This window comes from Meriones unguiculatus, chromosome 16 (assembly GCF_030254825.1).
Source record: "Meriones unguiculatus strain TT.TT164.6M chromosome 16, Bangor_MerUng_6.1, whole genome shotgun sequence".
Taxonomy (NCBI): domain Eukaryota; kingdom Metazoa; phylum Chordata; class Mammalia; order Rodentia; family Muridae; genus Meriones; species Meriones unguiculatus.
Genome location: NC_083363.1, coordinates 18,563,338 through 18,587,104, shown reverse-complemented (window position 1 = coordinate 18,587,104; position 23,767 = coordinate 18,563,338). Strand labels below are relative to the sequence as shown.

Genomic DNA, 23,767 nt, shown 5'->3' with positions numbered 1-23,767 from the left:
GTGTATTTCAGATATGCTGAGTAATATGTGCTAATGAGCATTGCTTGAGTTACTTTTATTACTGTGTATGTAGTTATTTAGGATTCATTTTCCTGTTATAGAAATAAGTAGGGTTCTTATTCTAAAATAACACTACAAAGCTCCAGCACTTGGGAGGGAAAAATAGGAGGATCACAAGTTTGAGACCAGTATGGGCTACATATTATATCAAGACCTTGTGCCAAAAAACTGAAAAGTGATGTTAGTAATGTATACTCTGATTCTGTTTCATGGGTTAATGTTGTTGCTGTGTATGACTGATAAATTGTATTTCTTTTTTTCATAGGTTTACGTGGAATTTGATGACCTTGAATGGGATAAACGGGAGTGGGTTAAAGTTTATGAAGATTTTTCAACTTTCTTGGTGGAATACCACTTAATCTGGGCCAGAAGGAACGACCCTAGCCAGACTCAGGGATCAAAGAGCAGACAGATTCAGTGGCCTGCACTGGTAAGATTTGTTCCTGTCTTGTTAAGTGTTTTCAGTTGTTCCCTTAAGATGAGTAAACATTGAATGTAAGTTGAACAGTGTCTGGCCAATTATAGTTTAATGTTCTTGAAAAGTCGTGATCTAGCAGAAGTTTCAAAACATTGTTGTACTTAAGAGTTTTGTGTGTCAGTTTAATATTTTTCAGAATATTTAGTTCATAATTGTTTGTTCTGTCCAGTTAGGTGAAAACTTAAATTTGGTTACAGAATTGATGAGAAACAATAATTCAGATGCTGTCTGTGTTGTGTGGAACAGCTTTGTTGAAATTTTGAGGTTAGGGTGAGATGCTTGAATTTCTAAAGCTTTCAGAAGCATGTGACTCTTCTTGTATTTAATCAGTCATCACTGTAGGTCATATATGGTATGGGTCAAATTAATTTATATCAGGGAATGGTTTGTTTAAGAAAATATTTCAGTAAAATCCTCATTAGTTTGAAGAGTTAGAAAATGAAGCATACTAATTAAACAAAATTACTAAATTGAGTTAAACAAACCACTTATAATTATATATGCATTTAATTCCAGCAGTTCCAGAGGTGACAGCAGGAGGATTGGGTCAGGAGTTCAGTGTCAGCATCATCTACATAGTGAGTTCTAGGCTAGCTTGACAGCCTTTCTCTAAGAACAAAATGAAAAATTTATTAGGAAAATAACCACATCAAACAACTGTTATTGCTCTCTGGCAAAATGCTTAGCAAGTAATGACTAGGAAATGGTTCCTTTAAACCAATCTCATATCAGCATGATGTAAATCCTTTGAAAATTATTTCAGTTGAAAAGATGGCTCAGTAGGTAAGAACTTGTACTTTTCTTCTATAGGACCTGAATTTGGTTCTCAACACTACTATTGGGTGGTTAATATTTGCCTGTAACTCCAGCTCCAGAGTACTCCAAGATCTCCTGACCTCTGTAGATGCCTGCACACACATGACACACACTCATTGATGTACACAAATACACATTTTCAAAAAGCTAACAAGCAGTATTTCAGGTGTTTAATATGACTGATAAATAAGCCAGGTGAGATAATTTTCAACCTTCAGTTTTTAACATTGGGATTAAGCTTGTGCCTCAAGCACACTGTGCAAATCCTCCATGATGTCCTCTGTAGCCTTCCACATTTTTTGAAGTATAACTTGCTTACATATGTTTTTTTATTTTAACTAATTAACTCTTTAATGCTTTTGTACATGTAAAAATAGAAATTTATTTTGACAACTCCTTTGAAACAGTTTGAATACAAGCATGATTTTAAAATACAGAGGCTAGGGATATAAGTCAGTAGTAGAGATCTGCTTGTTCCTGCCTCCCAAGTGCTGGGATTAAAGGCGTGTGCCACCACTTCCCCACTTTGAGTTAGTTTTTATAACAGTCCCGTATGTGGCCTTTCATGGTTATGTCATTTTCCATTTGTATCATCAGTTTGTTTAGATTCTCAACAATCTTCTCTCCTCTTAACCCTCTCATTTGTATGTGTGTTGCAATAGTGTGCTTGATAACTGTGAAGTGGTATCTTGTTTTTATTCCAAATAAAGAGTATGATGTTGTGTATCTTTTCATGTTATTATTGGAGAAATATGTGTTTATTCTTTGTCCCTCTTTTACTTGGCAGAATTTGAATTCTTTGGTTTATTTTGCTATTGAGTTTTAAAAGTCCTTTATGTATTCTAGTTATTACTTAGTTTCAGGTGTGATATGAAAATGTTCTCTCTTTTTTTTTGGAGTCCTTTTTGTATTAGGATTCTCTGGAGTAGTAGAACTTAGGAGAAAGAATCTCTGTCACCTATATACCTTTGTTGTCAAATTAAAGAACAGAAGACCAGACCTAAAAACTAGGACTTGGAATCGTGATTCAAAGTAGAAGGGTGGCAAGTGTCATTCCTGGCTATTCTGCAATTCTGAGACCAGCTCTCAGAGGTCCACTTTCCTTTGCTTCCCAAGTGCTGTCTTAAACACCCTAACCCAGTGGGGCTGTTAATACTGCAGCTTTTTCTGAGCAACAGAAAAAGTTTTCCACTGTAGTCTTCCAGATCACCCAGCAAGAAGGAGTCTCACATTTGGTGCCCCTAAAGAATGATGTTTATACTTCTGTTTTAACAACTAACTCATTTGCTTTGTATTGTTACCTATTTTCATGTCTATCCTCTGATTGTACATTTGAAGACAGGAATCTGATGTAGTTATCTTTCTGTGGTCACTAAAGCCTAGTGGTGTACCATCAAAGACAATGAATACATATTTTAAAGTAGTAAGTGGACTACAGCCTGGCTAGATGAAAGGTACAGCAAGTTTCTTTATATAATTTATATTAAAGGACAAAGCATATTCTGGTAAGTTACTAATTTTAAACATGGCAGAAAAGAGCAAATACTGAAAAACTCAGAACACTCAGGTTACAGAACACAAAAATCTTATTCCTACTTCTTTGTGAACACTTTCTTTCATAAATAGGTAATTTCTGGTGGTATGTAAACCTTCATTAATTTATTTTAGATTCTTGGCCTATTAAGCATCTTTTTACATTATTGTATATTGCACTTTTCTGGATAAAATGTTGGGGTAAGTTTGGTTTAGATTGTGGCCTCTCAAACGTGTTTTAGTTACTAACATGTTAAGACATGCCACATCCCAAATAGGAAGTAAACTTACTAATTTGCTTTAAATGTTTTTATCTCTTGCAGTCACTGTGTGAATATATAGCTGAAATATGGCCTTTTATTTTCATGTAAAATAAATGGCTTCAAACTTGCTTTCTCACTATAATATAGAAAGTTTCGATTTCAGTAGCCCTATGGTACACATACAAGCCCCCCACCCATATTAAACAAAGGGAAATAAAATAAAAAATAAATCCATTTTATTTAATGAGAACTTCCTGTATTACTATGAGTGAGGAAACTGAGTCATGAAGCTTAATATCTTGAGCCTTATTGTCAATATGTAAAAAACAAACAAACAAAAAACCTTTTGCTCTATACTAAGCTGTGTCAGGTTCTTTTGCTGAATCCTAGTTTTATCTTAACACCGTTGCTATCAGCATTTTATATAACTAGCTTGTTGAGGTAAGTGTTTTGACTATGGACTTCCAGCCTATTAATTACTGTGTTGGATTAGACCAGCCATTCTCAATATGTTGGTTGCGACCCCAATTGGGGGTTGAGATGAATCTTCGAACAGGGGTCACTTATGACCATCTGAAAACACAAATATTTACACTACGGATCTTAACACTAGCAAAATTACAATTAAGTAGCAAAAAAACAAAACAAAAAACTTTTATGGTTGGGGCTCACCACAGCATGAGGAACTGTATTAAATGGTCGCAGCACTAGGAAGGCTGAGAACCACTGGATTATAGATTATTCTAGCCCACAGTCCTTCTATTTAAGGTAATAAACTCTCAAAAGAAACAAAACGTGTTTCTTACACACTTGGTTAACCACAGCTCTGAGCACATCTTTACATACATATGTATCTCCGTGGTCTCATGTCCTCAGGGCATTCTGTCAAGACATCTCAAAGATACATCTTTTTGTCATATGCCAAAGCTTTGGGGCTTGTTGATACTGCTTAAATGCTTTCTTATCATTGACCATCTTTTGCCCTAGTCTCTCCCTCCCTTTTCTTTTTTTAATGGGAAGGGGCTGGGCAGAGAACTGAGGAGGACTCGTAGCTCTGCAGAGGACCTGAGTTCCAGTCTCCGCATTTGCACAGTGGCTCTTAACCATGCGTAACCCTAGCCATCTTGTGGGTTGTATTGACATCAGGCATGCATGTGGTGTACACATGTACGTGCAGGCAAAACACTCATGCACATTAAGTCGAATAAATGTATCTTTATAAAAAAACGTACTATAGTCACGTTCCATATGTAACTTAATTACTATGTGACTTCTGTATATATAATGTTGACCCAATGACCTTATAATGAAGCCCGAAAAATTCATGGCACCTTAGTTTTACTACACCTTTTCTGTGTTTTATATACACAAATACCACGTTTATGTTTTAATTACCTGGGTATTCACTATAATATGCTTTATTGGTTTGTAGACTAGAAGTAATGAGCTAGTTAAGTAAAAGACTTATGTTTTCTAGATTTGTGTAAGTATATATTTGGTCATTTGTAGAAGACAGAATGGCTTGCTGGTGACATGTTAAAACATGCCCCGTGATTAGTTGATATACCAACTTAGCATATTTTAGCTTTTAATATTTCTATTTTAATGTAAAATTATACACTTGCTTTGAGATCAGTAGTTAAGAGCACGTAACTGTTCTTGCAGAGGACCTATTTTTGGTTCCCTGCAACCTGTGTAGTGACTTCTCACTCCACTTCTAGGGGATCTTATGCTGCCTTTGTTTTTTTTCCATCTGTGGCCTTAATGCCACTTGATTTTCTTTTTTTGAAGATTTTTTTTTTATGAGTGCTCTATCTGCATGTAAACCTTCCTTGCCAGAAGAGGGTAGTAGAGGGTATAGATGGTTTGAGCCACCATGTGCTGGGAATTGAACTCAGGACCTCTGGAAGAGCAGACAGTGCTCTTAACCATTGAGCCACCTTTCCAGCCCTCATGCTGCCTTTTGGACTGTGTGGACACTAGGCGTACATGCAGTGAAAAGACATACATTCAGACAAAAGACAAAAAACACCCAGACAAAAATTTAAAAATATGTTTTTTTAAGGTGAAAATTTGTTTTTAATGTGAACTTGGGGATATATTAATTATTATGTATTGTTCTTTTATTATGTTTTATTGAGAGTTTCAAATATTCCATGTTTCCCTGAAATTCTGTCAGTAGAATGCAGGTTGGCCTTGTAGTTCTCATCTTTACCTTGACCTCTTTTATGCGCCCTGACTACAGTTACGTGTCAGCATGTCGTCAGTGACACTGGAGATTGAAGCCAGGGTTGTGTGTTACCAACTATTTATGATAGGCATCGTTTCATCGCTGTGAAGTTGTACCAGAGTCATAGAGTCAGATTATAAAAGAAGGCATTAGGGCTGGAGACATGCCTCAGAGGTTAAGAACAGTGGGTGCTCTTGCAGACTTCCTGAGTTCAGTTTCCCACAATCACATGGTGGCTCACAACCGTCTATAATGAAATCTGGTGCCCTCTTCTGGCGTGCAGGTGTACATGCGGACAGAACATTGTATATATGATAAATAAATAAATCTTAAAAAAAAATAAAGCATTAATTGGGGTTTACTTACAGTTTTAAGCATGACTCTGACCATCATTGTGGGAAGCATGACAGGAGGGATGGCATGACAGGAGCAGTTGCTGAAACTTAACAGCCAAATCAAAAGTACAAGACAGAGAATAAACAGTTGGGCCTGGGGTTAGCTTTGGAAACCCCGCTCCCCGCCATGACACACCTCCTCCGACCAGGCCAGAACTCCCAAACAGTTCTACCAACTGGGAACCAAACATTCAAATATTTGAACTGATGGGGGCTATTCTCATTCAGCCACACTAGCCCCTATGACTGAAATTATAAACAGTAGAAAAAGGTTTTAAAGCACTTTCTATTTCTCCTTTATGCCAGGAGGAACTGAGAATTGAAAAGGTGTCATTCATTTTTAAAATGCTTTCTCTATTTAGTTGTATGTATCAGCTAGTCTATTTTGATAATTCCTGTGCTGAAAATGGAAGTCCTTGATTTAAATTAGGCATTTGTCAATTTGAATATTAATCATAGGCAGTTCTAAGCAGTGGAGTTGCTATACTGTAAAGAGTCTTTTTGAGACCAGAGACAAGTGTGCAGCCTCATTTAACTTTCAGTAAGTCTTGCTTTTTATTTACAGTCTATAAATCGGTAATGTTACAATATAGCTTCACATCTCATTACTGTCTGTTGAGACCTAAGTCAATGTGAGAGAATTTATCTGTGCGTAATGAATTCTTCGGGCTTTTACTTATGATTTTATTTCCTGTTTTATTCTTTTAATTATAAAGAAATGTAATAATTAAATCTAATGCTATCTCATTAGTTAAAAAAGATGCAGTGTGCATATTTACTGCTTCTTTTTGTAAAATATAAGTGTGAAAAATCAGATATTTATATTTACTTATATCACATAAGGGTACTTGTCATATATACATAAGATATGGTCAGATTGATGGGCCAGAAGCAGAGAAGAGGGGAGAAAGGCGTGTGTGTGTGTGTGTGTGTGTGTGTGTGTGTGTGTGTGTGTGTAAAGCTGGTTTGGAACTTAGGATGATTCTCAGGCTGGTTTCCTAAGTGCTTTGATTACCTGTGTGCATCACCACACTCCACTATACTCTTCTTCTTGTGTTGTTTTACTTATTTAATTAGATATGTGATCTACTAGAACATCTTTATTAACCTTTATTTCTTTGTTAGATGTAATCAACACCTTTTTCTTTAAATATTTGAGAGTCATTATTTATCTGTTTGTCCCCAAACTGTCTCATGAAGACCATGTTAGCTTTGAACGCAGATCCACCTGTTTGTATCACCATGTCCAGCACAAACAAAAATCATTTCTTATATTTCTGATCCAGTGACAATGTATTAAAAAAACTCATGAAGCCAGCTGGTGATGGCGCATGCCATTAATCCCAGCAGAGGCAGGTTAATTTTTGTGAGTCCAGGACAGCCAGGGCTACATGGAGAAACCCTCTCTCAAAAAAACCAAAAGGTCTAGGTGAATATTTTTTATCTTATTTTTATTTGGGTTCTTTATACCTTTACCCTCCTTCACTCCCTTCCAACGCTCCAACAACAGATAGTAAAGCAAAAAGATTATGGGAAGAGGGGCCATAGTTTTCTTAGGCTGCTTGCTGTTGGTTAGGGTCATAGGGTTCCTTGAGGAAAGTCCAGTCTTTATAGTCAGAATACTCCAACTTTTTCTCATTAAAATATAACAACAACGAGGAAGGAACTGCGGGGGGGGGGGTGTTCAGCACCCCCCCCAGGGCTCTGGTATTTATTCCCTCTTACAGTCCCCCAAATTAAACTGCCTGTATATCCCTCTCAGAGCCTGCATAAAGCAAATAATCCGCTGTTGTGGACAGTCTGAAGCAGCTCCATATCCCACACCTGTGAGCAAACCAAAGAACATGTTTATATAAAATAACTGACTATAAAAGGGGGGAGGAAAGTCATGGGATTATATAATTATGTCTCTATATCAATTATTTTTGTTTTTTAAAAATTCTATACAAAATTCTAATAGAAGGTTATATGTTACTTGTGGAAAGCTATTGTGGAATGTTTATGTCTTAAATTGCACCATTTACTAACATTAAATTTTAAAATGGCATTCTTTGTCACATATGTTGGTACGGGCCCCTACTCTCAGCACTCTAGAGGTGGAAGCAAGAGGATCAGGGCGAAATCAGAGTAATCCTCAGCTACATAAAGAGTTTGAGGCCAGGCTATGTGATAACCTGTCTTTAAAAACAAGAGAACAGTTGTGTGAGATGGCTCAATGGTTAAGGCACTGGCCAGCTAATCAAATGGTGAAAGGAGAGAAATGGCTTCCTCAAATTGTCCTCCTGACTTTCCTTTTGTGTGTTAGGGTTCACAGGTATGCCACTCTCCTTCCTCATTAGTAAATGAATAGAATTTGAAAATGTAAATTCACCATCAGAGGCATTTTAATTAAACTAAGTTAGGTTAAAACATGGAATGATGCTTAATGGATATTAAAACTAGCGTCAGGGCTGGGGTGTAGCTCAGTGATTGTACTGGCCTCTCATGCTAGAGGCCCTGGGGTCTTGGGGGCGACTAGAAGCAAAATAGAAGAAAAGATGAGAAGTTTCTTCTTGTCAGGTGTATCCAGTGTAAAAAATGTCCATATTTCTTTTGGTGTTACAACAGAATATTGTCTATAAATTCATGTTACAAAAAACAAAATAAGCCTCCCATACAAAGCTCACATATTAATCAAATTTACAGTTTTATGTTTGGTCATATTTATTGCAGTCTTTATTTGCTGATATGCTGCTTATGGCCACAAGTTGTACACACCAATGTTACTTAATACATAGATTAAATAACTTGCAAGGGGTTGTTTCTGGAATGGTATTGATGTTGTGAATTTGGAGAAAACACATTTACCCTAAATTCCCCCCCCTCCCATATCACAATCACTAAAATATATATCTCCATTTATTTAGGGTCTTAAGTTACACCATCAGATAAAAGTTTAGTTTTTCTTCCATACAGTTTATAAATCTTGATAATTAATTAGTTATTTGATGCAATTGCTTATTTATTGCTTATTTTAAACACAAGTGAATTTTTTCTTCATCAATGTTTTAAATTTTTTTTTTTTTAAATCTTCACAGTATTGACTAAAATATAGATAGATAAGTGTTGGGTACAGTCATTGAAGTAATTGTGTCATTGTTGATGGCAAAATACTAACTGCTTTGAAGGAATTTTCTAAATTAAAGAGCACACAGAGGGAATTGGGGGTATGAACTTGGTGATAGGGCATGTGCTTTGCAGACATGGCATTCTTTATTTACTGTCTTGCACTGAAAATGTCAGTATAACTGAATGCTTTTTCAACCTTGTTTGTGGCTTCGCACACAGAAAATGTAATAATCATAGTACACTAAGTTAAAAAGCTGTATCTAAGAAGAGGGAAACACAGTTGAGAAGATGCTTCCATAAGATTGGACTGTGGGCAAGCTTATGAAGCATTTTTAAGTTAATGGTCAATGTGAAAGGACCAGCATACTATATTTGGTGGCAGGCAGGTGGTCCTGGGGTATAAAAGCAAGCAAGCTGAGCAAGTCATGAGAGCAAGCTAGCCTAAGCATAGCCTCTAAGTTTCTGCCTCCAGGATTCTTTCCCTGTTGCATTTCCCTACTCTGACTTTTTAGATGTGGACAGGGGTAAGTATTAAGATGAAATAAACTTTCCTCTCTAGGTTTGTTTTAATCATGGTGGTTTTATCATACCTATAGAAACTCTAACTAGGATACCTCACCTGATTACCTGAGTTTGATTGTTGTTAACCATATAGTTGAAGGGATGAACCAGCTGACAAGTGCTTCTCTGTCCTTCACATCTGTGCTGTGTTTATTGCTTTTTTTTTCCAGCTAAAAAAACCCAAAGAATTCTCCTGATGTAGTTTTAATCATGTTCTTGGTAGTCTGAGAAAAGATGTATATGCACAAACCAGTTATTGACCCCCTAGCCAAAACTACCACAATGGCTGATGCCTAGATGTCCCTTAACTCCTTTTGTAAGTCTCAGCATTCATGCTTCTGTTTTAGAACAGGAACTAGATTATCAGACCACCACCAATGAAGCCAAAAACCAAACAGCAACAGCAAAAACAAAAACCCGAAACCCCCATTGGTGATTTTTAGATGAATCTGAAAAATCATCTAAAGAAATATCATGTGTCTTTTCAGAATGTTGCTAATAAGTGATGTCAGGAATTTTTTAAATTTATTTTTTTGCTGTGAAGTTTGAGTTCAAATACAGCAGTATCTCACTGAGAGAGCCCTCCTAATAAAATCAATATAACCATATCTAGGTGATGTTTAAGCATTGAAAATTGAGATGGAGTGATTGATTGAACACACTGAATTCTCATCCTAATGAATCCCGTAGGTGTGGTGAATGATCACCATTATCAGTTTGACTGGATTTAGAATCACCCGGGAGCATGGCCTGAACTTGCCAGTGAAGGAGTTTTCAGGAAGGTTTCACAGAGAGGGAAGACCCACCCAAATGTAGCTGTCACTGTTGTGTGGCAGTATCCAGAACTGAGTAAGAAAGGGGGCAAAGCGATAAGTGCCTGAGCAGAGCATTGCTCTGTTGTCCTGCTTCATGGCTGTGGATTCTATGGCACAGCTGCCTCAGACTGCTGCCATCATACCTTCCTAGTCACTGAGGACTGTGTTCACATCAGGAGCCACAGCAAACCTTTCCTTAAATAGTAGTGTGATGTCAATAGTTACTGTTATTTAGAATTCTTAAGATGTTAACATTTAATAATTATTCCACGTAGATATGTACTCTCTTTTTGAGACAGGGTTTCTCTGTGCAGCCCTGAGTGTCTTGGAATTCACTCTGTAGACCATGCTGGCCTCAAACTCACAGTGATCCCCCTTTCTCTGCCTCTCAAGTGCTATGATTGAAGGTGTGTGCCCCCATCACCCAGCTTATTTTGGAATTTTTAAGATAAAAAATGCAAAATAAGTAAATGTTACTTTTTAAAAATAATAGAGCCTCCTCTCACACATAACCTGTCCAAAGTTTGAAGACCAAACTGCAGAAGCTATAATGATCCAACAGTTAGTCTAAAATTAGTGTATCACACATTCTATGGTGTAAAGTTGGGGATTCAACCCAGGATCTGCATATGCTAGATAAATACTCACATCACTGAGTCATACTCCCAGCTGTCACATGTTATTACTCTGCTTCTTACTGTTCAAACACCTAAAGGTTTTTACATATCATTTGTAATGATGCTGTTCCCTGTTCCTCTTACTGGAGACCAAAGCAATGCTTGGAACTGCCAGGCAACATTTCAGCTACTTTGCTGCCATTCTAGCTTGTATATTCTCTACTTTAATACAGGCTGTATGCAATATTCATTACCTGAAACTGCATCACTAATAGGTCTGAAAGATTTAAAACTATAATAATAGCCTTATTTTATGTTAATAAATTAAAGACAAAGAAGCAAAATTTCACTTGTTTAAGTCTTTTATTTCTTTTATAGTGTAATCCTCTACCTAAATGTCCTGCTTAGTAGAGGTGGAGAATTGTTTAGGATGAAATTTGTTGACAGTATGTCCTGATTCACTGCACACAGATGACACAGTTCTGTAATAATCATCTGTTCATACCTTTGTATGGCTTATCTAGTTTCACTAATCTTTTTATATATAATTTTGATGCAGCTGCTTCTGAAATTAACTGTACACTGGATGATAAGAACATTTTTTTAAAATGTATTTATTATATATACAATGTTCTGTCTGAATGTATACCTGTGTGTCTGAAGAAGGCACCAGATCTCATTATAGATGGTTTTGACCCATCTACAATGTGGTTGCTGGGAATTGAACTGAGGACCTCTGGAAGGACAGCCATTGCTCTTAACCTTTGAGCCATCTCTCCGGCCCTGATGAGAAATTTTTACCTGACCCTCAGGCACATAGGTTTATAAATAAAACATTTAGTGATAACAAGGAATAAAGAAGTTTTCATGAAACAATACTTTCATTTACTTATAATTTTAACATTTTAGTAAAAAGAGTGTAAATATACATATTAATGATAAATGTTAATATTTACATTACTGTTAAGATATCAGGTGAATATTTGTCACTGCAGATATAGAACATCCTCAACTTTTTTCAGAATTGTGATCGATACTCTAATGATAGGACTGTTAAGACTAAGAATGCCACTTTTGAACAGATTCATAATGCATACCAAGTAGAAGAAGAAATCTGTTTAGGGCCATTTTAAAAAATTACTGAAAATTTTGACCTAAACCTCAAGCCCAAAGTATATATATAACACTTGTCTGAAACTCACACAGCAGTTTTTTCAAACAAGCACAAGACAACGCAATCCAAAGATTTTCTAATTTGATATATGGTGAAGGACAGTAGGAAAGTTAAGACTGTTTGCCATCACTTTTAGTTTCAGTAACACCAGAAAACTTCCTATATAGCATAAAGACACTGCAGCCCAAATTATACTCTACTCAAATCTGAGCCAGGCCATTGATTCCAGAAAGTTGTTGGTATTCTATCATAACTGCATACGCTGTGCAGAAGTGTGTGTGTTTCTTGTTTGTTTAAAACGGGGAGGTGTTGCACAATGTAGCATGGGGTATGCTGCCAGAAACACTTAAGATTTATTACATTTTTATTTTTAGTAATTTTTATTTGTTAAGCATAAACCTTTTACACCAGAATTTTCAGGAACTCACAGTATTAGTTGACCCTCCCCCCATAATAGAATTGTAACCAACTGTTTAAGACATTGTGGTTGGAAGCTGGAGAAATGAATGGCTTAGTGGCTCAGTGCACCAGTTCTTAAGGAGGACCCAAATGAAATTCTCAGCGCCTGTATGGTGTTTCACAACCATTGCTAACTACAGTTGCAGGGGCCTCTGACCTCTGAAGGCACTAGATATGCATAATGTGCGCGCACATATGTGCAGGCAAACACTCAAACACATAAAGTCAATACAAAAGCCCACAGAAGCGGCATTGACAACAGAAAGTTACTTTCCTCACAGTTTTGAATGCTGGGTTAGTTCCTTCCAGGGACCATAGTAGGACAGCATTTGTTACAGATTTTTTCCCCTTAACTTTGTAGATGGTTATCAGACATACTGGGTTTAGGGCTCACTTAATTATTTCTGTAAGACCTTGTTTGGCTGGGGTGTAGCTGAATACATATCAGGCAGGAAACCATAGTTTTGTTTTCCTTCACCATTGCATAAAATTGAGCATTGTATTACACGCCTGCAATCCCAGCACTTGAGATAGAAGCAGGAAGATTAGGAAGATGTTCAAGGTGTTTTTTGCTATACAGTGAGTTTTAGGCCAGACTAGATTACTTGAGACACTGATTCAGAAAACAAATAAGCCATCCTTCCTGTAAATAGTGTCAAATTTAGATATAACTGGGAATTTATACTGTTTATGAATTAAGGAATTAGGATGAGCTGATATAATTTACTCCACAGTATGTGCTATTATAAACATTATCATGATCCCTCCACAACAACAAAAAACCACAAAAGTTTTTCTTATATGTGTGTGTTAGGCAGGTGATGGTAGCAGCGGCCCATGCCTGTTAGCACTCAGGAGACAGAAGTAGGTGGATCTCTGAGTTTGAGCCTGGTCTGCAGACTGAGTTCCAGGAAGGACACCCATGGCTACACAGAGAAACCTGTCTAACACAAGCCTGTTTGTGTTTATGTGTGTAGCGAGATGGTTCAGCGGTAAATGCACTTGCCTTCCAAGCCTGGCCACCCTATAGTCTATCCCTATCACCCATGTTTCAAAAAAAGAGGCAGACATGGTGGCACACACCGTTAATCCCAGCGCTTGGGAGCCAGAGGCAGGAGGATCTCTGAATGTGAGCTCAGCCTTGTCTACAGAGTGTGTACTATACAGAGAGACCCCATGTCAAAAACCACAGGGGCTTCATACATGTTTTGTGCATATCAACACATACAACAGTGAAATTTAAGAATATAATATGTGTATGTGTATCCAGAAAGTAAAATAATTATTAAAATACAATTGACCCAAAAATTACACCAATATGAACTTTCCAACATTGTCATAAACATGATTCTCAGAGGAAGTGCTGTTAAAGGCTTAGGGCTATTCCTTGGAAAGCTTTAAAGTTTGGTAGTAAAGTGTATTCTCAAATCATGCAGGTGGTTTTGGTTTTGTTGTTCAACAGAGTAAAGTGACACTATCATCTATAGTGTTTTTACCCCCCTCTATTCCAAGTTCTCATTGATCTTACTCTATAGCTTAATATCACAGTGGTTATTCAATAATAATAATAAGTTGATTTCACATCTTAGACAGAAGAACTTGTATTCCTGACAACCAAGGAAAGTCAGTTAACTATGTATGTTTAATTAAAATAAGCTATTTTTATTTCTTGAGAATATTCCTGTTTTGAAGTCAGGCAGCTAGTTTCATTTTTCTTTGTATTTTTTTAAAAATTTGGCTGTGAATCCTAAATTCTCATTCTCTTAGATATAACCAACAGTGAGAGAAAGCCTGTCTGAAAATCAGAGACAGCCTTATGCTCAGACTTCTGATACCGGTTCCTTTTGTTATCCAGTATGAATTACGTTGTTAGAGTTCCTGACAGTGGCAATGGCAATTGCTGCTCCTATTTTAAGTAGGCTTCAAAGGCTGGAAGTTTTCATGATCTTGTTCGGGAGGACTCACTTGTTGTCATAAGAAAACATTTTATTTTTCTACCTATAGTGTTAGAACTCTGAGTGCTGAAGCAGGAGGATATGCTTTAGTCTACATAGCAAGTTCCAGTATAACTCATGAAAGTAAAGCTATAATAGAATATTATTTTCAAATATCAGATACATGAACGTCTTTTGTTTTGTTTTTGTTTTTCGGGGTAGGGTTGGGACTCAATGTAGTATTGAGAAGCCTGTGTTCCCACTGCCTCCCAAACGTATTGAAAAATTGTGTTTTTAGCATTCAAAAAGGATGTGCTCAGTGCAGCAATCTTATTTGCTGCTGAATGGCTCTATATCCAGAAAATGAAGTTTATGAGAAATAATTCTAACTGTGGCTACCCCTAAACTCAACCATTTTTTTTTTCTGTTGGAATTTCTTTGGTGCTCTACATGTGTTTGTGGAATTAACACGTCTGTGACATCTTGTGGAATAGACATTAGAAGCACCGCAGACACGAGAATTAGATAATGTATGGTACAGTGGAGACAGTGCAGCCAGCAGTTACAGAAGTGGAGCCATTCTGTGGGTGCTGGTGGAGAGTGCAGTTGCTTGTTGGAGTATATGGATTTGTGGTAAAGGAAAACGTGGCTTGGTGTTCACAAAGGCCTGGGTCTTAACTCTCTTCAGGAGATGGAGTCGGGGTCAGTTTCTTTAAGTGAAAAATAAAAGCTAGATTTGTTTGTTTGGTTTTTGAGGCAGGGTTTCTCTGTTTAGCCTTAGCTGTCCGGGATTCACTTTGTAGACCAGGCTGGCCTCGAACTCACAGAAATCTGCCTGCTTCTGCCTCCTAGAGTGCAGGGGTTACATGCATGTGCTACCAGGCCCTATGGCTGGATTTTTTTTTTTTTTAACAATTTATTTTATACCAGGTCTGTATTGATGAGTAAGTATACATAAATTTGTATGTGCTTTTCCTGGGTTGGGTGGGGGGAAGTAAAGCCATACTAATTTAAAGATTCTTTTCCCTTTTTTTTCTAGAGAATCTTCCAATTATAAGGTTACAAGTATTTCCCTTTGTGGTTTTGAGTTGCACTCTCTGTGCATATGAGAGAAAATGTTTTAGTAGTTATTGTGGATGTTCTGTTAACTTTCGAAGGGCAGCTTCTGTAAATGGAGCTTTCCCGACTTTAACACTGAAAATAAGACTTTGCCTCCGGTTGTCAGACTTGATGATTTAGATTGAGGGCTCAAAGCTGAAGGATGTAGCACAGTGGGAGGTGTACATGTCTGCTGTGTGAGTGCTAATGTTAAAGGTCTAGTGTTGAGAAAGTGAGTGAGTAACGCAGGAAGGTGGTTCTGTAAACCGAGGATGCTTGTTTGTTGCTGCTATTGTTGTTTTTTTTTTTTTTTTAAAAAACACACTTCTTATTTGAGGCAGAGTAGCGAGTAATCTAGGACATCCTCAAAAATTATGTAGCCAGACGTGGCACCCAAGGCAGGCTGATCTTGGCGAGTTCTACTCCAGCCTGATCTACATAGAGTGTCTGACAAGAGCTACCTAGTGAGTGAAACCTGTCTCAAAACCGTAACAACAGCTCTCACCTGAGTAGCCTAGTATGGTCATGAATGGCTGGTCAGCCTCCCTCTGTGATGATGGGGTCAACCACTATACCTAACCACAAGATGCATGTTTGTTTGTTTGTTTGTTTTAATGTAGTTAGTGTTTCTGTGTATTAAAGAAATACCTCTTCAGTTTCTGTTGCCCGGCTATTTGCTATTTGATATATTGCTCTGGTGTTGTTTAAATTAACCTTTCCAAGTTTTAATAACACATTATTTCTTTCCTAGGAGTTTGTAACGGGTATTTTCCCTTAAGAACCTTCAACTTTAGAACTGTTTTACAGACATTTAATGATAGTATTTCTTAGCCATTATGGAAAATATAGAGGTGAATATTAAGAAATACATGTCTTCTACAGCCCAGATTTTTATAGAAGTACATATATAAATCCATTTATTTTTCTGTGGTGCATTAAAAGTCTTAACACATTACAATGGGTACATGAGGCAGAAAACAATGTCATGTAGTAATGTGAAAATCCAAAGAAAAGCCTGTTTGTCATAGATCTTGAGAAAAAGTTAATTGAAAATTAATAGATGTGGGGAAACATATACAGTGAAGGAAATGTGAAGGCATAGATATTATGTAGTTTAGTGATTTACCATGTATAATTATTATATCAGACTAGACAAGGGGTGGACATACTTGAAGTTTATGTGTATTGTGAAAGTGATTTGATGTCTTAACTTGTAACACACATCCATAGAACACTACAGTGGTTTAGACTGTACTTTAGTGTCAGTTGGAAGGGTAAGAGTAAATACCAGGGGATAAATTAAAAACAAAAAGTGGTCTGGGTGCTAGAATGCTTACACCCATTCATGACTTTGATCTCTAGTACCACAAAAACTGTCTATCATGACACCTGCCTTTAATCCTGTCACCAGGAAGGTGGTGTCAGGAAGGTAAGTTCAAGGTCAGCCACAAAAAAAAAAAGGAAAAAAAGATCACAAAGAATATGTTGGTACAGTAACTTAAGGGGGAAAAGGGACCCAAATGTAGGTTTTCTGACTATAGCCCTTATGTTTCAAGAGCTAAGCATTGAGAAGTAAAGCCAAGCATGGTACTTGGAATGCTAAGAGTGAAGAAAGCTTTTGAAACATGGGCTACCAGTAACAGGAAATGCTTCTGGATTATCCGGGAAGTCCTGTAACAGAGGTGGAGCAGTTTATACCAAAGAAGTTTTGTCTTTTACACAATTTCTGGTTAGCTTCAACTTTGCATCAGATTTTAATATTTGTGCCAGTGCTTAACAGGCTGTAGATGTTTCAGTTAATATTTGTTGTGCAAATTAAACTTCCTAATCCTTTTTTTTTTTGCATATGAAGCTGCTTAACAGGTTTGACTACCTCTTGTACTAATGTGAGGCTATGGGGGTGGGAATGAGTGTGTTTTGATCCACACTTAATCAGTCATCTTTTGGAATTTAAGCAGGACATTGAGGATCGCTGATATTAAACTTCATTATACAAGAGCAGTTTCAGATTAATGCCCAACTTAGATGACTTGTTCTTTTTATTATAGTGAAGGCAATACACATTCTGTAGAGACAGTACTTAGAATATGTTAAAGGGTACTGTTGGGATCCTAGGCAATAAAAACAAGTAGTAGTTTTATGTCACCCAGGAAATCCAGGGGGCGACTGCCACCTCCTCATTTATGTTAGTGTTGGTTAGTATAAAACAGAGTTTGTATTAGGTAATTTTACCCACTTTTGGCCTATGTACATATTTTTGAATGCATTTATGAAACAGCAAGCTTCCAGGCATAGTGGCTCATGCCTTAATCCCAGCATTAAAGGCTGGCAGATCTCTCTAAGTTTAAATCAGCTCAATCTCAGGGCAGCCAGAGCTACACTGTGAGATCTTGTTTTAAAAAAAGAATAAAAAGTAGCTTTGGAATTTACCTTTAGCACCACACATAAGTTGTGATTTAGATAGATTCCATACAAAACCAAATAGTAAATTTTATTTTCAGGCACATAACAAAAAACAGTGAGTAGTAAAATGTTTACTAACTAATTTATTTTGTATGTGAATACTGGCTTTTTGCTGCTGAGAGTACTATCAACATTATGAAAATTAGTAAATTAATACATAAAGTATATAAAATTAAATTGAACTCAAATTACAATGTCAAGTGTACTTTGTTGGCATCAAAATCAGGATAGTTTAAAGTGATGGCTATCTAAAAACTGGAAAATTGATGCTACTATTGATTTATAATATGCTGCTATTATTGATCTTTTTATTTAAACAGCTTATACACACAAAGAAATAAATATGCATTATGTATGTAGTTTTGGAAACTGTGCTGTCAACTTTGTAAAAATGTATCTTAGTTTATCTCTTGAGTTGGCAATATACAAAAATCAAGTCTAATCTAAAAACATTAACCTTAATTTTAGTTTATATAAGAGTAACATACTGTATTAAATATGTCTGGTCTTATTTTTGTGGGGTTGATACAAAAGTATTCCCTAAATAGTGAAAATAAGAACAGCAACAGACCTTTGGGTACATCGCAAGTCTGAGGACAACATTCAATCCCTAGCACAGTAACAAACAATGTCATTATGGAAAATGAGGGAAACATTACAGAGAAGGAGATACTTCATTATTTCACTACATGGAGTTTAAAAATGCTGAATTCATAGAACCAGCATGAGGACTTGGAGGGATGGGTCTGCAGTTGTAAACTCTTCCTGTCCTTGCAAATGAATGTCTGTTTAATTTTCAGTACCCACCCACGACCTCCAGTGGGGTCCCAAGGGGTCCTGGTACCCTCTGGGCACCTGCATACATGTGACAGTCACTCCCACCCCACTCCCTCCAACACATACACACAGAAATTCAACAACAGCAAAAGAAATAGTTTGGAACAGCAATTGCGAAAGAAGAGGAGAAGGACACAGATGTTGGTCGCAAGGTGTATATTTAGTTTGAGTAAGTTGTGAGGATATAGTGTACATCCCAGTGACTGTGTTTAACAGGACCATATCATCTGTCATGCGTATTGGAAATGTGTTAAAAGATGTAGGTTTAAATTTTTCTCATCAAGCACAAAAGTGACTAGATAAAGTAGTAGATAACTAGGTGATCAGCCTGGTTGTGGAAGTCACTGTACATTATGTAAAGTTATCACATGCACCATAAATTTGTAAAATTATCAATTATGTTTTGATAAAGGTGAAAAGATAAAATAAAAATGTGCTGTAGTTGATAATGTGAAGTAATGCCAGCATTCTAGTTTTAGGGCTGCTTCTCCTTTAGCCAGTCTTGAGCCAGCTCATTCCGGGTTCATAGTTCATATGACCTGAGAAATTTTAAACACAGGCAGTTTAAACCAGCCATGAAGTCTTTCTTAAATGATTAACTACACTTCTGGCTCTTCAAGTCTTTTCTGGAAGAACTTCCTCTTTGTTCCACTTCAGATGCAAAGAGAATAGATATCAGCAATGATTAAGTCTTCATCTGTTTTAAGCTTCAAGAAGAAACTACCTTTGTGTTTATAGTGTTTTTAGGTTTTATCTTGCCATCTGATTTGGGGAAAAAGTATTGCCTTTCCCACAGCCTATTATTTCTGCTTCTTGACATTTTAAGGAGAGACATCTCTGAGAGAGTATCTCTATATCTAGTATTAGAGTTTCTCCTCTTTTGCCATAGGATTTTCATACTTGTTAAAGAACCTCTTTATGAGCCACAGCTGCACAGTAAAAGATGGCTTGCTTTCTAATCTATGCTTATTGGTTTAAAAAAAAAAAGTAAGCAAGCAAAGAAACATCTGCCAAGAGTATGTCTTAAATCCTAGACTGTGCTACTGATCTGCCCTGATGTACTCACTCAGTGCCAAGTGTTTTTGTTGTTGTTTGCTTTTGTTTTTGTTTTTCAAGACAGGGTTTGTCTGTAGCCATGGCCTTCCTAGAACTCACAAAGACCCACCTGCCTGCCTCTGCTTCCTGAGTGCAGGGATTAAAGATATCCTCCACCACTGCCAACACAAGGGCTAGTAAAAGTTAAAAAGTTTTTGTTTTTTAATTAGTAAATTGATACCCTGCGTGCTAAAGAGGTGTGCAGTTGGTCAGAGCTGTTAGTGGTAAAGCTTTTTATACTCTGTTGAGCCTTCTGAAGTAGTGCTGGCAGAGCCTTGGATACAGCCACACAAGTTTTTAAAGATAAGGATTCCTGGGCTCCACACGCTCATTGCAAGTTGGGGAACGGCTTAGAAGTACTCATTATTTGAAGGTCTCCAGATCTTGGAACTGCCTAACAGTGTGGCTCAAAATACTAACTGTTGTATTTATTTGGGAAAGCTATAGTGTTTATCAAATTCTCAAAGGCTTGGAGTTGTCAAATACACTTAGAATTGCCTAAGAACTTGTTAAAGTGTAGGTGGCTGCACCTCACTCTCACACGTTCTGAGTCTGTAAGTCTGTTGCATGCCCAGGGATGTTCATTTTTTAACTATTAATAGTTCTTTGTATGGTCAGTGCTACCAGACAAGAGGACTGTTTCTGAAAAGCTACTTACTGTTCTAGGTGTTGCCTGGCTTACACTCTTAGCATCTAGTGCTGGCAGAATTCTCAACTAATAGCAGTGAGAATAGAATGAAGCACAAGCTCAGTCTAATTGTCACTGCAAGAAGCTAAAGAAACCTTAGTTTTGACAAAGGAAGTAGCACAGCAAAAGTCTGCAGGCAGTCTTTTTACAGTTTTTACAGTTGACCTGATTAACACATGTAACATGTAAAATTGCTTCTATATACAGTTTGCTTATTTCTTACCCTGTAAGCTTGAAGCCACGGGTCTAGCCCATGGGTCCAACCTTAGCATTCAGGGAAAAAGAGACCGAGATGGAATAACAGTTACATTTTTGAGCCCAGTATAAGCCATAGTGTAAGTAACCTCTCTGCCTATGTGTGTGCACGCGTGTGTGCATGTAAAATGCTCAATGTATACTTAGATTATTTTCTTGTTTTTTACACTAGAAAAATGTGAACTTAAAGTAATGTTCATGTTTCCATTACAAAATAAACTACTCCAGAAAGCTAATGTTTGGCCTAATGAAAGATAATATTGAGAATGTGTCAAACAAGGAAATCTGAGAAAGCAGGGAATCAAGTTATTAATACTTGGAAATGGTTAAAAAGGTGTAAAGTGCTCTAAATCCACAAAAATCCTGAAGTTATTTGCCCAGGCCATCTGAAAATTTGAAGAATATTAGGACTATGGAGAGTAAGTATCATAATCCGTGAAATATCTTAATTGCAAATAATTTCTCATTCATTCGAAAATAAATTTAATGCTGTGTATATCATTAATCTCAGCTTTCCCCTTCTCCAGTTGGCCCTGGGAATCTCCTTAATTTTATTATCTCTTCACAAAGGAATGTAGTTCTTGAAACTGCTTTGGAAGCCAGGCATGGTGGTTCATGTCTTTCATCCCAGACATGGCAGGCTGAAGCAGGAGGACTGCCAGGAGTTTGAGGCCTGCTTGGTCTACAGCCTGAGTTAGGAGGAGACTTTGTCTTAAAGAAAAACAAAAGGTGTGAGGAAGGAGTTAATAATATTTTATTCTTTTGTGGCCTTTGTTTAAAGGAAATAACTTTTAATAAGTATTTGTTGATTTAGCCTGTGTATTTGTTCCGTGCTTTTTTTGGGGGGGGGGTTGTCACACAGCTTCCTATTTTACTACATGTTAGAAGGAACGTAATGAACATTTTAAATAAGCCATTACTGTCTTGTAATTGAAAGAAGTATTTTAGTGTCAAAATGTGTAGTTAGTTATGTTAGGTAGTTCTCTTTTCTGCTAATTAGTTACTTGAAATAGCCTTTATTGGGGGCTGGATAGATGGCTCAGAGGTTAAGAGCACTGACTGCTTTTCTAGAGGACCTGAGTTCAATTCCCAGCAACCACATGGTGGCTCATGACCATCTATACTGAGATCTTGTGCCCTCTTCTGACATGCAGGTATAGATGTAGACAAAACATGTATACATAATAAATAAATAAATTTTAAAGTAATAGCCTTTATTAACTTAATAAATTTTGAAATAGGATTATGCTACTTTGTATTGCTATTGTTGGATAGTAAATGAGAATTTTTTTTCCTCACGTGTAATAGCGGTGCTTTTGAAGAGTTTTGTGTGATAGTATTGTCTGTATTCTTAAAGCATTAAGTAATTTGAAGAAGAAAATATTAGGATTTAAAAATATTTATTATAAAGGACTTTTCATCTGCATGAAAAATTGAATTTTTCATTCATTGATAACTTTGACAAATTTTTAATCTAGATCCTTCTTCCCCTCCCCCCTTTGTCTTTTGAGATCAGGTCTTTGAGGATAACCCTGGCTGGCCTAGAACTCACTGTGTAGACCAGGCTGGCCTCAAACTCAAAAGATATACCTGCCTCTTCCTCCCAGTACTGGAATCAAAGACATAAGCCACCACATTCTGCCTTTTTATCGTTATTAATGGTTTAAAATTTTTAATTTGCTCCCTCTGTCTGCTTCACATGCATACATTGGCTTCCTGTTTTCAGACCCTGTGGAATCTTTCACATGAGTTTTTCAGGTAGCTAGATTTGTGAAATAGAAATATAGGACGAAAGTTTCTTCTTCTTTCCTCTTTTCATTTTTGAGATAGGGTCTCACTATGTACTGTTGGCCGGCCTGGAACTTGCTATGCTTTTAGAGCCTGGCTCTTAGAGATCCACTTGCCTTTGCTTCCCATGTCTTGGAATTAAAGGTGCATGCCTTCTTGTCCTCAAGCTTTTCTTTATTCAGTTTAGGGGTTAATCCTTCTTCCAGTTGTTCTGGTTTAGTCTTTTGAGACAAGTTATCATTGTACCCAGTTGGGCCTAGAATCCAGTATGTATGAACCCTCCTGTATCAGCCTCCCACAGTGCTGTGGTGTTTTCAGGCATCCCATACCCAGTCTTTATCATTTGTGAACTTGAAGATGGTTAGAAGATCAATGAAGTATGTACGTTCCAGGTTAATACTGCTGGTACTCATTATCTTTCAGCCCATAGTATATTGTCTTGCCTTTTGCAGGATGTGTTGATAATAATTTTGTTAAGCTCAGGCCTCTAGTATCTTAGTTTCATATTCCTCTATTTAAAGTTCAAAGGTTAACGTTTAATACAAGAGATGGCAGAATACTTTGTTCTCTGCCACCCCCTGCCAGCAATCATGAAAACAGTATAGTTATTTCATGCTGTCTTACAGTGCAAAAATCACCCCACCTCCAGAATTCTGGATTAAAGGCATTCATACTGCCACAGCGTATGAAGTCATATAGAAAGCTAGTTAGGTAAAGCTTCACTATTAGGAGGTAGGAGGACTAATCAGGGTAATTCTTAAAGAGAAGTCTGACGTGGGAAACTCCTAAACAATTCTAGAGTTTCATTCAGTATGTGTCTTCCTAGTATCCCAAAAGCCTAGAAGGTCTGGAGATAGAGTTCAGTAATAAAGTATATGAGGTACTAGGCTTGATTCTCCAGCAGCTTAAAGGGAAACAAAACTTGGGAAGGAAAAGATTTTTAAAAATTATTAATTTAGTTGTAACACAAAATTTCTAAACATCATTATCTTTAACAAGATAAGTGCAAAATTACAAAATGGGCATTGGTACTAGACAAATGGGGTATGGGATACTAATTCTCCAAATTAATTTCCAACAGTTACTAGTTCTTTGTTTTA

General features: G+C 36.9%; 1 protein-coding gene across 4 annotated transcripts in view; it reads left to right on the top strand.

Annotated features, from left to right (window-relative positions):
- Positions 1–23,767, top strand: part of Jmjd1c (jumonji domain containing 1C) — a 154,614-nt gene that overhangs the window by 58,829 nt on the left and 72,018 nt on the right. For all 4 annotated transcript variants that reach the window (XR_009586749.1, XM_021635256.2, XM_021635257.2 and 1 more), the window contains exon 2: positions 326–490. Coding sequence is in view for 1 of the 4 variants with exons in the window: in XM_021635253.2 (XP_021490928.1) it covers positions 326–490 (165 nt within the window). In the remaining 3 variants the exon portion in view is untranslated. The remainder of the gene's footprint in view (positions 1–325; positions 491–23,767) is intronic.